The following is a 17,735-nucleotide window of genomic DNA, read 5'->3' as shown; positions in this document are numbered from 1 at the left end:
AAGAAGAAAATGTATGAAAGAAATATAAAATATAATTGTGTTAAACTGTAGATATACTTGTATTCTCAGTGTGCACATGTATGTCTTGGGCACCTCTCTGGCAGCTTTAGAAAGTTGGGTTTGGGGTATTTTATTAATTTTTCCAAAAGGCCCTAAAGAACATTGGTCACTTTGCACTCCTTGAAACTTAGAAAAGAAAATGAACTGTTTCTGAGCCAGGCTTGCAGAACAATTGCCCTGAATAAATACAGCTAATACTGCAGGATAGTGGGGCACATTTGAGCTCTAGGAAACTCTTATTAAGCAAGAAGATGGACTCCAGTTTTTACAGTTTAGCAGAGTGCAGCTTGAAGTGGGATTGTTCATCCTTTCTGAATGTGTCTAAATGATGTGTGTAAAGATTTATGACGAGTTACCTTTGTATGTCCTGGGACTTGAATTTCATGAAGGTGTTCACATATAAGATCCCCATCCACTTGTAGCTTTAGGCATGTCAGGATTGCTTAAGTGAGCAATAACCATTTGAGCATGGAGTAAAAACAGGGTTGATGAACTGGAAATAAGAATAATTTATGCAGAAAAACCTCTTTTTCCACTTTTCACATAAATAATCAAATACTGCAAAAGTACATTCTTTGGTGGGACAAATTTGGCACTGTTAAAAAAGATTCTCTGGCTCAAAAAAGGGACAAATAATGGATGAACAGGGTGCACTTATCAGTCAGATAGTTTAGAGATACTGGCAGATGGATTGACTGCTTATCTGTTCTTTTTGAGAAGTATGTGTTTCTCTGACTCATTTCCAAGGGGTCCTCTACCTTCTGCTGATTATTCCCTGGTGGTGTGTGTGTTAAGATATGTGTAAGGAAAGTGAAATTCTGGTGCAGTGAGGAAAACAGTAAGTAAATCTCACCTCACTATTACCTTGTTTGTACTCCAAGCACTCATGAGAGAATATAAGATAGGCACAGAATGTCCTCAAATCATTCAGACATGTAAATGCCAGCAGGCAGTAACAGGAAAAGGTGAATTTGGTCAGTAGCCGCTGGTCAGTGCTTAAGAAATTCTGAAGGCTGCAACAAACAAAGAAATTCCCAACAAGTAATGAGGAAAATATCCTCTTCCACTGAGTAAGGGTTTTGCTGTGCAGTTTGAACTGGTTCACATAAAAATATTTTGCTTTTTAAATAAAATAAAACCACACTGGCCTTTTTAACTCTGTTCTCCCCTGTTGTGCTGAATCAGACACTCTCAATGCACACGCTGCATTGCATACATGCATGAACAGTCCTACTTCAAATTGCACTCTGCTCGGCTTTATGATTTGGAGTCTAGGGTGTAGCTTTAAAATAGCTTCCTAGGGGTCAACTTGGCTTCAGTAACAAGGTATTGGTCATCCTCTTTCAGCACAAATGCAAATTAATAAGTTTGCTTCAATGCAAATTAGTAGCAACGGCATTGTGTCTCTTGTTTTCACAAGTGCTTGAGTTCTAGGTGCTGAATTTTATACAGATCCTGAACATGATCAAGATCACTGTGACTCGCTTCATTTCTGTGAACTGAATTTTCACAGCATCCAGTCACTGAGGGATGAATAGCTCACTTCTAAAATTAGAGAGACAAATTTTTAGGACATCTGTAATCCAGAAGAAAGCAGCTGTGTGGAACTTAATTTAATACTGCCTCTGGTAAAGCATCCCTTTTTCAGTTATCTAAACTTCTTGCCACTCATGGACACATTATAATGAGTGATATTAATGTACTATAGCTACAGTTGCTACAAAGCAATAGGAATGCTTCCTCCTCCACTCTCTCCTTACCCTTAAAGAAGAGAATTAAGTGCACTACAGCCAACCAATGGGATCATGCAGTGTAAGAGACACTTAAATGCATATGATTTGTCTCAAACACATGGAGGAATATAGAACACATCTTTTATTACATTTCTGTTGTGACAAATGAATCCATCCTCAAGCCACTATCAATGAATGCAAAGGAAAATGGACTACACTCATTCATTAACCTGCTATGGGGATGAGTAAATGCAACTCAAAGTTAGCATCTGAAAAATGCAATCGCCCTGTGACATGAATATGAGGTCAGGGTGAACTCAGTCTATGTCTGTTTGTTCAAAAGATGTTGTCAGGTTAAAACTGTATTGGTAGGCCTGATGGAGGCTGGTTGCTATTTTCTCTCACAAGTCTCATAAAGCCAGTCTGAACTTTGCAATGTGTGGTCTGGGTAGCTTGATGTCGGGAGTGGTCACAAACACACACCTGGCTGGCGTTATGGAAAAACCAAATTGTGACCTTGCGATGTACTCAAGAAGCATCGCTTAGGAGGAATCGTGGCCTTCAGAGTCTGAAAGTGGTTATAAACTGAGCATATTTAACTCTTGCTCCAGGCAGAAGGGGTGAGTGTATTGCAGTTTCAAAATCTCTACTGTTTTCTGCTGAAAGCTCTGGGAGTGGGGAGAGAGAGCAGGAGGGAGCAGAAAGGAAGGATAGGGGGAAAGTATGGGAAGATGGTACAATCTTCCTGGAAGAAAATGTCCCTGCAAGTTATGTTTAATTTAGTTTAAGATTCTGAGAGGCTTTACGCAACTTCAGGAATTGAAGTGCACAGTCTTTCAAGGTTGATTTAACTGTATGGTTATAATCTAGCTGCATTAAAAACTTGTACTCAGACACCCAAGAAACATCTACATTCTAATTTAATAATTAAAAAAACCCAAGTACATTCAGTGGCTTTTGGGCAGATGAGAGAAGGTTCTTTTAAGTGTTTCATCTCTCATTTTATTATGCTTAAGTACCTTTTAGCTTTGATGAGTGGCTTGACCTAAATTGACATCTGAAAAAGAAGGCTGATATCAGTGCATAAATCTGTGACAATCACCACATCATTACACAGTATCACCTTTTGAAGAACGAATTATAAAGCTACTCTGTCTGAACTCAGAATTCAGCAGAATTAACCCTTGTCTTTGACAAACAGATTTAAAAATGCTACTTGCAACAATTAAAGCCAGCAAGATAAAGCAAAGCCAAATTATTTGAGATGGGGCTTCAACATACATTTTGTTAGAGGTCTGCTATCCTGAAGTTCAGATAAAGGAATGTCAACTTGTGATGTAATTTTTTTTCCAGCATGATGAATACTAGATTCCTAAGTCAGAATGTTCTCAGCTATTCTGAGGTTTTTCTGAGCTAAATAGCTCCGTCTGGAAATAGGCAGTGTGATACTGCTCTAAATTCAGGGGGAATGATGTTAACATCCATATGTGTAAGCTGAGGAAGGGTTAGTGAGAAGCTATGAATACACCCCCCCCAGTTTGTAATTTAGTGTTGCCTAGAAGGGACTGAAACGTAAGGTGATAAAGGATTTCTGTCTTCATATGGTGTGAGCAGGTATTTACAGCCACTGAAATGTATTACCAACTCATGCTTCCAATACGAAAATTATACTGACATCTTTCCCCACTGTTGTCTTTTGCCCTGCCATAACTCTTTCTTTGAGGATCTTCCCCTCTTTGTTTAAAATCATAATATGATATTAATCAGTCACAGGAAATAGCCTGATCACACTGTGATCTCTATTAGGAATTTTCTGATGATTACTTCTGTTTGAAGTAATGAGGCCTCAGAACATTGCTTCAGTGACCTACTAACGCACATCTTGCAGAAAATGGGAAAGCTCTTACTTCAGAAATGTACAAGTACCTTCTCTTTTGGGAAGTATTTAGCAGGTGTCTAAATTATACGCATTACATTTGCAACACATCTGATGTTTTTCTCTCTCATTTGTTGAGATAGGTATAGAAAATACATACTGAAATGCATAGGGAGGTATATTCAGGGCATAAAGAAGTCAGGCTTAACACTGTATGTATCAGGTGAAGACTGCTGATGAATGGTGTGCAGTAGGTATGGAGGTATTTTGGATGCATTTCTAACTACCTGCATGCGATCACCAATACTTACATGTAATTTTCTTACATTTCTAACTAACATGGTATTCTGTATGAAATTCTGTGAGGAATTAGTCTAGATAAGCAAGACTGTTTTTCACTTTGAAGCAGAATGTCAGCTGACAACAGCAAATACAACATGCTGCTCTGAAGGAGAAGTCATGCATCATGTTGCTTACTTACCAACTGCTTTTAGAGAGGCGTACTTGTTAAGCTCTTTGCCTGGGGGCTGTTGCTCATATGGGTTTGTGATCTGTCCCAGGCTGGGATACGAATGTTGATGTGCCATCTGAGGAAGGAGGGGAGATGTTGGCATGACATTATTCATCTGTGGTGCATCTGTATTAAAGAAAACAAACAAGCATTAAGAAAAAATAAACCAGTCTTAGGGTTTTAACATCATTATTCAGCACAGTTTAGAGTGAATCATGAGATTTAATGAAACAAAACACTATTTACTATGAAGTGGGATTTTGAGTACAGCAAACCTGTACTTCAGTTAATGGCATTAAAGGTTGACATGATTGTAGCTATATCTGTTAACTGTTGTATAAAAAGTATTACCTTGGAACTAAAAAAATAGGTTTTTAGAACAATTGAATACCAACACAAAGACTGAATTTGTTGCAGCATTAGGATACAAACCAAAACTTGAATTTTATTCTGAGCTGACTTGAATACAGGGCAGTAGTATCACTGTCTCCTGCAGTTGAATAGCCAGGCTGATTTAATCAGGCAGGCTGCTGCATATAAGCTTTTAATACCAGAATCAGCTTGGTTATTTGCACAGCATTATATTGCATTCTGTAGACAACATGCCCCACAGTGCAGAAAGTGCAATTTTGGCTAATGACCACCCTTAGGTAAATTCTTCAAAGCTCGCACTTTGTCCTTATGTTTTCTCCTTTTCCATGACAGAAACGGTATCACAGAATCACAAGATGATGACATTTTCTGTAGCAGACATAACTAAAAGCAGGAGCTAATTACTGCTTATGTACAGCTCTATCGCAGCACTCACCCCATATCCATTCTGGAGTTGATTTTATAGTAGAGAATATAGCCTGAATACTTTACAGGATGTGCCACAATTTATTAGTTGTTATTGGTGTCTGATTCCAGTCTCTAAAAAGTTTGGTCTGAATTGTATGCTGCACTCAGTTTGTAAACCTAAATTTCAACAGTTTTCAGTATGGTCCCACACAAGGCTTCATCCAACCTGGCCTTGAACACTGCCAGGGATGGAGCATTCACAGCCTCCCTGGAAAACCCATTCCAGTGCCTCACTACCCTTACAGGAAAGAACTTCCTCCTTATAGCCAACCTAAACTTCCCCTGTTTAAGATTGAACCCATTACCCCTTGTCCTGTCACTACAGTCCCTAATGAAGAGTCCCTCCCCAGCATCCCTATAGGCCCCCTTCAGATACTGGAAGGCTGCTATGAGGTCTCCACGCAGCCTTCTCTTCTCCGGGCTGAACAGCCCCAACTTCCTCAGCCTGTCTTCATACAGGAGGTGCTCCAGTCCCCTGATCATCCTCGTGGCCCTCCTCTGGACTTGTTCCAACAGTTCCATATCCTTTTTGTGTTCAGGACACCAGAACTGTACACAATACTCCAGGTGAGGTCTCACGAGAGCAGAGTAGAGGGGCAGGATCACCTCCTTCGATCTTCCCATAAGAAGAAAGTTTTCCTGTAAATTTGTTTTCTTTTATCAAACAAATCAAATCTGAAGTTGGATTATTTTTTTTTTTTTCAAATATTGTGTCAGATCAGGAGAAGCATTTTGTTATGGTTTCAAAATTATAATATATAAATAATTTGTCTAACTTTAAAAAAGAGAAATGTTATTTTGGATTGAAACCCAGAAACGTTTCCATTCAGAGTTCCTCCAAAAAGTATAGGAACATTTTTTGAATCCTTTTTGATAGGTTTACCTTGAAAGGGTAAGTTTATCAAGTCAACCCTTTCACAGAAACAGTTGCTATTTTAACGAATTGCTATTTTCTAATAAACAGAAGCTCTCAGCAAGTTTCTGTTCTGCTGTAGTACTGGCATGTCTGATGTAACTAAGTCTTGATCTTAGAGCAAGAATTCCTGAAATCCTATTATTCTGTTCCCATTCTGTCTCTAGAGCACAGCTGAAGAAAGCCTCTTACTCTAGTGGCTTGAACCATGAAATAGCTGACCACTCTTTCCAAAACATCCATATCTTCCCAATATCTCTCTTTTCTGGTTGTATCTACAAGTACACTTGAGGAGGAATGCTAGCGCAGCCAGGTAACAGGGCAGCTCTGAAGACACCAGCATGGGTGGGACCTATAATGTAAGGAAGGTGTCAATCTTTTTCCACTACATCCACTAATTTTGTTTTCTGAGTAGAGCTAAATCAGCACTTCATAGATGCTACTACTATGAAGTTCACTTGTGACAATTCTTACTATTCCACCTGTCAAAACATCATGATTTCACTGTGATGAAAGTACTGTATCACCAGTATTTCTATTCTGTCAAAGTGCCTTGCAGCTGTGGAGACTTACAAAACCAAAATAAATAAGGTATAGTTAACCATAACCGGTTTGTTCTATTTTTTTTTTTAGCTATGTTTCTTACTTAGACCTATAATTTTTACTCAATCATTTTTTGAAACGTAATGAAGAAAGTTACCTGAGAATCATACTGGGGAAAATGAATTCTGTGTACTTGGGTTTTGTCCAGGTTTTTCCCTGGCAGACTATATTGCTGGGTTTGGTTCTTTGAGTGTTTGTGAAGATGTAAAGAAACCTTTTTTTCCATTTCCAGATCATCTTTGCTCTTTTGTCTTGTTAAAAGCCCAGAAATCTCCCGAATTATGAATTTCAAACAATTAATGACAACCATTCTTTCATTGCTGCAGTGACTGCACGGTGCCCCTCACTCATACCCAGATGCTTACACAAGACTAAGTCATCACATAGAAGACAGTTCAAATTACTCATTCAGTTAGCCATGTGCAGAGTAAATTAAGCGAAAGGCCAAACTCTGGCAAAGTGCACTGAACCATATTGAAGAACAGTTCCTCTTTATAAAGAGAATCCCATTGGAACAGATTCCTAGGGCCTAAAAGGAAAATCTCAGCCTGATCCATACATTTGCCTAAATCTGAATCATACCAAGTTTTAGTCTAACTGTCTGTAACTGCTGAATGTTGCATTTGTTTGTAAGCTCACTGAACTATGTGATCTGATTCCTTAGCTTTGGGTTTCTAGAGGTAAGTGAGCAAATGGGACTTTTGGGGAGAATTCCAAATGGAAAATATAAGTATGTTGTTTTCTCCACACGTAGTTAATGTAGTGATGAAGGGTAAATTCACCTATATTTGGATGCAAATGCTGCAGCGCACACGGGGATGGAGAGTGTAAGTCTAACCACTGGGGAGAGTCCAGGCTTCGCTGTGAGCAGCAAGGAGGTTTAAAACAGGACTTGCATACTCTGTGGCAATCTATATTTGTAACTAAAAAAGGCATTGGCCTTGTCAGTGTTGTGTTATACTTGTAAATAATGGTTTGGTCTCAGCAATACTGAATAGAAATTCTCTCAGGAAATAAATTTGTGTACAACGGCTTCTCAAGATCTCTCTGTGAAATTTGAGATTTTCCAATTTGAGAATTTGTCTTTTTTTCTGAAATTGGATAAAAATAAATGTTAAATTTTGAGCAAATAGTAGTCTATTGGATTATTTAAAGCATTTTGGGATACAAGGGAGTGGTTTCAATTGGAAGAAAGTTTACCAAGAAAAATCCCTACTAGCTTTATGTCGTGGTTTAAACAAAGTCAGCCATAAATCACGCAATCGCTCTCTCACTCCCCCCCTTTCTTGCCCTCCCCCTACTCCTGGGGGGACGGAGAGGAGAATTGAAAGGAATGCAACTCCCGGGTTGAGATAAGAACAGTTTAGTAAGTAAGGTATAACACAAATCACTACTGCCACCACCAATAGTAATAATGATGAGGGAAATAACAAGGGAAGAGAATGCAACACCTCACCACCAGAAGACCAATAACTAGCCCCACCCCACCCAACCGACCACCAACCAATACCTCATCCAACCCTGCAGAGCCTAGCTCTTCCGGGTAACTCTCCGTTACATCCTGGGCATGATGTGCTATGTTATTGAATACCTCTTTTGTCAGTTTGGGTCAGGTGCCCGTCTCTGCTTCCTCACAGCTTCCCTTCCTCCCTGGCAGAGCATGAAGCTCAGAAAGTCCTTGGTCAGACTAAAACATTTGAGTGGTAACTAGAAACATCGGTGTTATCAGTGCTGTTCCCAGGCCAAAAGTCAAAATACAGCACTGCACCAGCTACCAAGAAGGAGAAAAACGACTGCTACTGCTGAACCCAGGACACTTTATCACTGACCTCTAGTGCCAAGTTAGGGATTTTGTACTTCTAAACCAGATACTCTGTGATTGCTATTTGAAAATAGCTGGCTTCACTGAGTGGGAGCAACTTTAAACTGAAAGCTGTGGCTGTGCTGATACAGTACTTTTGGCAACCTGTCACCAGTACATTGTCCAGCACAGTATTCCATATAACCAGCTGCAAGGTGCCACTGCCAATTTATGTATTTAGTTTTTAAAAGACAGAGAATATGAACATTACAGAGAGTCAACAAACTGTTTGCGCCACATCTGGTAGCAGAAACAGACTGGTTTGGCACTGGTGTTACTGTCAAAACCCTGCAGTATTCACAACCTTTCTTATTTTCTGCTGAAGCAAAGAAATAGGATTCCAGGCTGCTTCCTACCCTCCCAAGGCTTTGAGGAGTCATTCTGGACAAAGTATTAGTGATTTGCTTTCTGTCTTCCAACTACCAGATCCAGAATAGGATTTTAAAAAAGCATGCTAGAGCTCACCCCACAAAAGCTAGACGCCTCCTGGGCAGAAATGAGACAGACAGGTTTTACATCCCAGCCTTCTAAATGGCTCAGGCATCAGCTTCTGGTCGCAGTTCTAGTAGTTAATGAAGACTTATCGTTACCATATCTCTGTGTTATCTTGACCTATTTCTCAGCCTGTGCAATTGAAACTTGTATACAGATGTCACAGGTAACAGCTTACTGCATTTTTCAAGTGAAAATGATTTTTTTTTTTTTTTGAGTGTTTCCTCCTCTCCTTGATTGTGAATTGTGGAGTTACTTTGGTGTGTATCACAGTGACAACAATAATGTAGTTGGTTGCTGTAGTTATGCTACACTCTATCCAATTAAGATGATGTATCTAATCTATGCTCTTCATTCAGAAATCAAGGAATGAGCATCTCAGCAACTATTAAATACAAATAGGAATCAAAGATGAAAACACCTGACATACCTTGGGTATGAACATGGTAAGACAAGGCAAAAGTCCCAAAACTTTTTGTTTGTTTGTTCTGTTTCCTGCACTGTTAGTAGAATATATTGCGCTGCTCACCTAATTTGATTATTCTTGTCAAGGAGCTGCCAGGGTTACGGGAAATACTCGGGGCTAGAGGAAGATACGTCAGTAGGCTGCTAGCAATAATAAGCTTGTTCACTATGAGCCAACAACATGCCATGAACACCCCTTAAGCTCAGCCACTATTCTCCTCCTCTTCAGCCTCAGGAGTGAGAAACCTTTTCTGTAGTGGCCTGAGGATTCACTCATTTCTGTGGCAATGGAGTCAGTGATTCAGTGCTTGAAGACTCCATAGGCACAGAATGGAATCTGTTAGTAACTGAGCAGTTAACAGGCATGAGGAAAAGAACAATGAGACAGGCTATACAGTAACAAAACAGGAGAGGGTGGGGATGGGCAGGAATGCAGAGTGAGATTTTGTTATAAAAGCCACCTGCAGACATGCATACAAAAGGAATAAGAATAAGACAGACAAAAGGACGGTGGAAGTCGAGGGGGGAAAGCTGAAGATACAAAGCAAAATATAATAACAGCTGAGCATTTTCAGAATCTCAAGAGCAAAAACTATGGCCTGAACTAACTAAAATTGAAAATAACAGTTACGAAAACTGTGAGTGCGAGTGATTAGACAATACCAGTACAAAATTGCTCCCTTCCTATCCATAACTGCACTGCCACCAATATGCGTCTTTGTTTTGAGTGGATTATACTCAATTATAAGACTACAGCATAGAATCATAGAATAGTTAGGGTTGGAAAGGACCTTAAGATCATCTAGTTCCAACCCCCCTGCCATGGGCAGGGACACCTCACATTAAACCATGCCACCCAAGGCTCTGTCCAACCTGGCCTTGAACACTGCCAGAGATGGAGCATTCACAGCTTCCCTGGGCAACCCATTCCAATGCCTCACCACCCTTACAGTAAAGATTTTCTTCCTTATATCCAGTCTAAACTTCCCCTGTTTAAGTTTGAACCCGTTACCCTTTGTCCTATCACTACAGTCCTTAATGAACAGTCCATCCCTCATTGCAAACCCATACTTGTAGTCCTACAAACCTTACCAACAGAAACTGCTGGTGCCATTTCTGAAAAATTCCAGATGTGATGAAAGCTGTGAGTTTTTAACAACTAGCCTATGCCTGTAAACCAGTTCCTTTCAGACCCTTTCCTCCTTGATAATAAGGCTGTTCTCCATTGATGGGACTGAGGCTCATGTTGATCTGCAGCTCAAATCCTTGGTCTATATACTTGCTTTTGCTTCTCTGTAGTTGTCCCTATGCAGTTGAACTGACCCTCTCTGAACTTCTTCTCTCTTTGTAGGTACTCAATTGCCATTGTCATTGTCTTTTTATTTAGATTCTTTGCCCCTTCAGTTTTGTATTAAATGTTGTGTTTTTAAAGGATACTTACGTCCAGGGCACCATTGCATGCAGGAGTATAAAAGGGTATGCCAGGCAACAGCTGGCATATCAGAATTAGACTGCACACCGTCGTGGTTTAAGCGCAGATGGTAACTCAGAACCACGCAGCTGCTCACTCACTTCCCTCTCCCCCTTCCTCCCCCCACTCCTGGATGGATGGGGAGGAGAATGGAAAGAATGCAATTCCCACAGGTTGAGATAGAACAGTCCAGTAACTAAGGTATAACACAAACCACTACTGCTATCACCAATAATAATAATGATAAGGGAAATAACAAGTGAAGACAACACAACCACTCACCACCTGCCGACCGATACCCAGCCCGACCCAAACAGTGATTTAGCCCTCCCAGGTAACTGCCCCCAGTTTATATACTGGGCATGACGTGCTGTGGTATGGAATACCTCTTTGGTTAGTTTGGGTCAGGTGTCCTGTTTCTGCTTCCTCCAGGCTTCCCCTCCTCCCTGGCAGAGCATGAGACTGAAAAGTCCTTGGTCAGAGTAAACATTACTGAGCAACAACTAAAACCATTGGTGTTATCAGCGCTGTTCCCAGGCTGAAAGTCAAAACCACAGCACTGCACAGCTACTAAGAAGGAGAAAAAATGACTGCTACTGCTGAACCCAGGACACACACCAATTAGATACAACTTACACTAATATGTATGGTCCCTCATGTGGTAGATGTGTGGCTGAAGGGTGCAAGAGCCCCACTGGTATTTATATGCAACTTTTTCTCTGAAAGGTGTGTGGTTACACCTTACACTAAGGGTTATGCCCCAAAACAGCAATCTTCTTAAACTCTTTGGTTTGCTTTATTAATTGTTACAAATGTGCATGGTCTTGTTCTCCACATAATCATAAAATGAAATTTCATCTCTTGTTAAATTAATGGCGCTCCACAGCAGCATTTCACCCAGACTAGTACAAGTCCTACACTGAAAAAGTATTCCTATCATCCAATCTGAATTTCTCTGCCTTGCAATGTAACTGATTCGGTAGTTTAGCAAGAACAGATGCTTGTAATCTAGCTTCTGTAATGTTCATTATTTTATATGGTTTTTTTTTTCCCCTACTTTTCAAATACTTGTCTCTTTTCTGAAGTAAATAATTTCACTTCTTTCAATCTTTCTTCATGTGACACTTATTCCAAGCTTTGATCTTACTGTGGCTGCTTTGCAACACTTGTACCCTTGCAGTGCGGTTTCTCAGATGAGGTTCCACCCTCAGTAACACACGGAGTCATGTTATTCTGTATATAATGGTATTGTAAGTCACCCCTACAAGTCTGTCCTTTGTGCTATGCAGACTTTTTTGTTTTCTCAACAGTGATGCCCAAGTCATGTGAGTAGTCATGTTTTCCCTAAATGTGATAGCTCTGAGACAATACATATTTTTCATGGCAGTTTATGCTAGCCAGTTATCTGTTCTGTCTTGCATCGTATCACAAAAACATTCTTGTAACACAGACAACCTACCCATCTAATCACCATCACAAAAAGGATCTGAGATGAGTGGGATGGCATTTCATCCAGAAAAAAAAATTGTTTCTGTTTAATGGAAGTGACAGTTTACAGTGTAAATGCCTGTCATCAAACATACTGTCTTGTGCCTTCCCCTGTCCTATCAAGCAATTGTAGGAGGTAGTCCCATGCTACATGCTGTACTCTTTATTCTCCATCATGCCACTGAATACAAGTGTCTCTCGGCATACTGACACATAGTGCTGTATGTTTTCTATTCACTTCCTACATGATTAACCTCTTGGTCTGTTGCTGTCTTCCATGGCAGAGGTTACATGGTCTTTCACATATAGATATCCTGAGGGGATTTCTGAGGAGAAGCTTTTTTCCCCAAAATAGAAAAATGCTGGACGCAGAAACATCTTCAGTTGCACAGTCAGACTCAAAAAGGTATTAAACTCCTTATGACACAGTGGTGCTGGGGCTGTGCTGACAGCATGGAGCACAGGCAAGTGAAGTGTATCCCCTGCTGCAAGCGTTTATGAATCAGCAGGGTTTGTAGTGCTGACTAGTGCCAAAATTCCTATTGGTTCAAGTTGAAAATTGGCTGCAATAGGATGGCACAGTAACTCTTAGCACCTTGTAGATCTAATTTGAGACACTGATGAGCAAGGTTATTGTGGATGCAGTCTTTATGAGAAAGCATTACAGCAGGGAGATTCATGAGCATCTGGACATGGGGAAGAAGGTCAAGGAGCCAGGTCACTGAATCCACAGTGCTCTGCCTTTGGTGTGTGGGAAGACTGGTAGTACTGTGGCAAAAGAGGTGTGGGGGTCCCCTGCCATCTGAGTCCAGCCAGGAAAGTATACACAATGTTCCTGTAAAAAGACCTTTTTCTTACTACTGTGATGCTGCCAGTTTATGTTTAAATCCATGGGAATACACATATAGGAATCTTATGCCTGTGAGTTCTTGGAACTCTGTTCAGGTTACAAATTGGGAAGAGACAACAGCATCTTTGTATATCAGTTAAATTCAAGACCTGGTGACTGAAGTTCCCCACTGTCTCTGATGCTGTGAGGTCAATTCTCTGTGGTTGCAGTGATTTAGGAGATGGGGTCTTCATCATGTTTCAGGTTTGGGTTCCTTGTTTCTGGTTAGACTCCAAACGTGTAGGAGCAGAGTTCTGTGAAATCAGTTGGCTGTTTTACTGCCATCCAAGAGGGTGGGAAGGTGGGATATCACTGGCCTTGTGACTAAACTGGCTGGAAGCCTCTCTTCTGCTTTCCATCTCCCTTGGGCTCTGTGCTGTACTATGGCACTCACATTTTTGCAATATTTTCTGGGCTCTTGCTTTGCACAACTGCTACAGTCTGAAGCTGATTTTTCATGTACTTTCATTCTGTGACACCACATCTCCTTTTATGAAGGTTATTTGTGTCCTCTGAAAGTTTGCTTTTCCTTCATAGTTACTCATAATCTGACAGATTTACAATCCTCTGATAGGATTTGAGACATTGTAATCTCTGGAGCAACCTAGTGTGGCTTCACAAACAAGGAGGATTATAACCTCTAAGACGGCAATAATCAGATGAACTCTTGAGATATCAAGACCCTGCTTTCTTTCATATCAGTTTCCAGTGCTTGAGTTGAGGGAGGGCAGGGAGCAGTTCTGTGTTCTCACTCCCACTCACATTGCTGGTTTTCTTCATCTCTTTTTGCCTCGAGTAACAGAGTTGAGAAATTAATGAAACCCACCAGTTATACACACTTTGAGTACTGCAAATATCCTTAGCTATGCAAATTAAGAAAAGAGAAATTCAGCAAATTTGACTTACACAACAGATTTTTTTTTGCTCAGCAGAATGTTCTTTTCCCATAAGGCATGAGTTGTTTTACAAATCAAACACTATTGTACCTTTTCACAGAAGTAAAAAGAATCTGCTAAGAAGTACCTGCCAGCTCAGATTCTTTATCTTACCAGTTTTGTCTTTCACTGAAATTACTTTCCTTCCAACAATTAATATACTTAATGGGAATGTGCCTATCATAATATTTATTCTGAATGTTTATATGCCTTGTTTATTGTTTTCTCTTACCATAATGGCTATTGATGACCAATAAGTGTCAATTTGTATGCAGCCTGTATACAATTAAAATTCCCTCACTTCAGGCATTCCACTAGTTTGTCAGCTGTCCCAATATATCAGCTCTTTAGAAGGAAGACAGTATAAAAATTATGAAAACAAACACATTACCTACTTCATGTCATTGTTATTTGCTCGTACATCCAAGCAGTAACTGAGTGGTCCCCTGTGTATATCTTGTGGGTGTAACAAATTGCCTGCAGGATACTCATGTTGATCGTTAGCAAAGGCAATTGAAGAGTTCAGATTTAAGGTAGAGGTAAAGTTGGAAGGAAGTTGCTCAGCATTATTCTACTTCAGTCAGCAAAGGTTGAGGACAATCTCACTAGCTAATCATCCAGCTAATGTGAGGCTGGAGACACACTTCACTCAAGTATGTGTCTTACCTGGGCATATCCCAGTGGCACATTCTGTCCTGATATACCAGACCCAGCAATGGAGAAGAGTCTCTCTAGAGGTGAAAATATATCAGTGTGCTATAGTGAAGCTGTAATATCAAGTTATGGATCTCTCTGAGCCATGTGTGCAAGTATTATTAATGTCAACGCCATTTTTGTTTTGTTAGTCTGGGTAAAGTAAACAAAACTCAGAGAAAGAACTCAGAAGGTTGTGAGAATTAGAGTTCTGTTCTCAGAGAAATAGCCATAATTTGTTATCTTCAGAATAGCATAGAACACAGTTTACTGATTACGAAGTAGGATGCATGTTATCTTGTTACATAGAATCATGGAAAATACAAATGACTGGCTTTTCAAGAAATCACCTCATTTATTCCACACTCATCTCTGGGAGGATTATCTGTACTCTTGGTAGATGTTACTCATGTTTTTAAAAAGCCCCCACTAAGGGACTCAACAGCCTCCCTGCACAATCTGGTCCAGTTCTAATGCCATTCCAGTGGTATCCTGACCATTACAGAACGCGTCCTATATTTTGTTTTACATTTCCTTTAAGGCAGTTGAAGTCCATTAGTTCTCTTATTCTCCAGGGATATGGAGAGCAGATGATTACTATCCCTTATGCTGCAGCATTTCATGCATTCAGAAGTCTCTGCACTGCTAAAGAATAGGAATGCTTTCAGGCTTGTCATAGAGAACCATTAGAAGTTTCAGAAACTCAGCCTTTCTGAACATATCCCTCTTGAGGCTTGACATTTCATATCCTCTCATATATCTCACATCTTGCAGGATCCCTACTTATTTATGCACCCTAGTATACCATTTCTTCTCTGGCATCAGCATGGTGGTGTTGATTCATTTCTGCCTTCAAGCCCCTGAATTCCAGAAATCCTTTTATGTCAGACTGGTCTTTACATCTCATTCCTAGCCTGTGTTCACTTAGGTTGTTCTTATACATAGAGCCTTGTGTATCATTTAATAGGATACGCCTTGTTTTTTCACACCATTTCCCCAGCTTTTTAGGATCTTTCGAATTCCAATTTTGTCCTCTGAGGCCTTTGAAACTCTTTCCAGTTTTGTGTTGTCCACAAATTTAATATGTACGTAGACTCTGTCCCACTGTCCTCCTTATTAATGAAAGTATTGCACAACATTGGAGACAGGAGAAATCCTTGCAGAACTCTGTTCAGTACATCCTTGAATTAAAAAAACAAAACAAAACCAAAACCAACCAAACAAAACAACCGAAACATGAACCAGTGGTGGATTATTCTCTGAATATAGTTTTTAGACCATTTTTCACCTACCTGCTAGAAACAGACTCTGAAATCTTATTAAAAATCCAGATTTGTTATATCTACAGCTTTACCCCTTTCCTTTAAACAAGGAAATTGTTTAGGTTTAGCTCCATTTGTTTTTGACAAAGCTCTATTAGTTGTTACTCATTACCATGTTTTGACTAGATGCTATAAGAAGTTTGATGAATTAACTGTTGATTTCTGCTCCTTCCTCCCTTCCTCTCCCCTGTCCCTTAATTAATGAATTAAATTATTACTAAATTATTTTAATTGTGTTCTTTCTCCTCTTTTAAGGCTTGACAGTACACCTTTGGTTTTGACAGTTTTACAGAACTTCATCTTTTGAGGGAGCTCTTTATGATAATGGTGTTTAAAGGACTCAAGACCTTTTCCTAAGTGTTCAGGATGAATTCTTCTGGGCCATTGAGTAGAAACACATAATTTTTTTTTTTTTCTGAGTGCTCTTTCTGTCTTTCTGTCCTCAGCTGTGACCCCTTCCTTTTCTGATGCTTAATTTGGGATAGTTGCTTGAAACTATTTTAGTGAATGCTGAGGAGCCATCTTCTAAAAGGGACAATGTGATTCTTGTAATCTTCAGGTGTTAGCTTTGAATACCTAAAAATCAAACAAAAATGAAGTCTCCTGGAGTCCTATATATGGTTCTCTTTTAATCAACACCAAGCCTTTCATAAGCGAGCATTTATATGAACCACAGTAATTTGAGTTGTCCTTGTATGTAGAATAGTAGTTAACATTTAGCTGCTTAGTTATGATGTGTTCCACATTGTTATTTCAATAATTGCTAAAGTCAAATTATTTTCTATTTAGATAGTATTGTTGTATCCAAATAAATGCACAAGAGTTTCAGGGGAAAAAATTAGGTGAGACAGAACATCAGACAAATAGCTACTTTTGAAAAAGAAAATGCTATCTTTGGAGGCGAGATATGGTATATTTCTAACTTCGTTCTTATTTTTAGTCCATGTAATTTTCTTTAGGCCTCTTGAAACGTGAAATATAATAATGCAAGCAAAGTAGACTGGATCTTGTGAGAGTAAATGTAAAGCTGCAAGATGTCCATCTCATTTTCTTTGAAGCAAATAATTTCTAACCCTGAAGCCTAGCAAAGAGGTTATTATGGTGCCTTGCAGATAGGTGGTGTGACTACAAGTTACACATCCTGTTGAGAGCTTGACATTCTCACCAGAAAGAAAACATGCTTAAGCCCCTGTATGACTTAAGAGGCATTGGAAACCTTGTCAGGTTCCAGTGTTCACGGGTCTTTCTAGTCATGGCATTGTACCAAGAGTGTGACAGATGTTTAGGTGGTAACTCTTGCTGTGTATTTGACATTGGTCACAAATCAATTACTTGTTTGTAATATTCTCATTACTCTCAAATGGTTCCTAGTATAGCCACTGATGAATTTCAGCAAGAGGTGAAATAACTTTGTTTCATGCTTAGGCACTAGTGACAGCAAGAAAGAAAAAATGGAAAAAACCCAGAATTTTTTAAAAAATATTTTTCTTTTTGCACTTCAAGTTGTGAGTTTCATAACCTACCATGCGAAACAACGAAAGAACATCAGCCCATTTTTTCCTGGAATTATCACCCAGGTATTT

The 17,735-nt window shown here is 39.6% G+C and overlaps 1 protein-coding gene across 1 annotated transcript in view; it reads right to left on the bottom strand.

The window, feature by feature from the left end:
- The window catches only part of SHISA9 (shisa family member 9), a 180,133-nt gene that overhangs the window by 15,111 nt on the left and 147,287 nt on the right, over positions 1–17,735 (bottom strand). The window contains exon 3 of the mRNA XM_065686267.1: positions 4,151–4,306. Within this exon, the coding sequence (XP_065542339.1) occupies positions 4,151–4,306 (156 nt within the window). The remainder of the gene's footprint in view (positions 1–4,150; positions 4,307–17,735) is intronic.

This window comes from Lathamus discolor, chromosome 6 (assembly GCF_037157495.1).
Source record: "Lathamus discolor isolate bLatDis1 chromosome 6, bLatDis1.hap1, whole genome shotgun sequence".
NCBI classification, from domain to species: Eukaryota; Metazoa; Chordata; class Aves; order Psittaciformes; family Psittacidae; genus Lathamus; species Lathamus discolor.
This window is presented reverse-complemented; position numbering and strand designations above follow the sequence as displayed.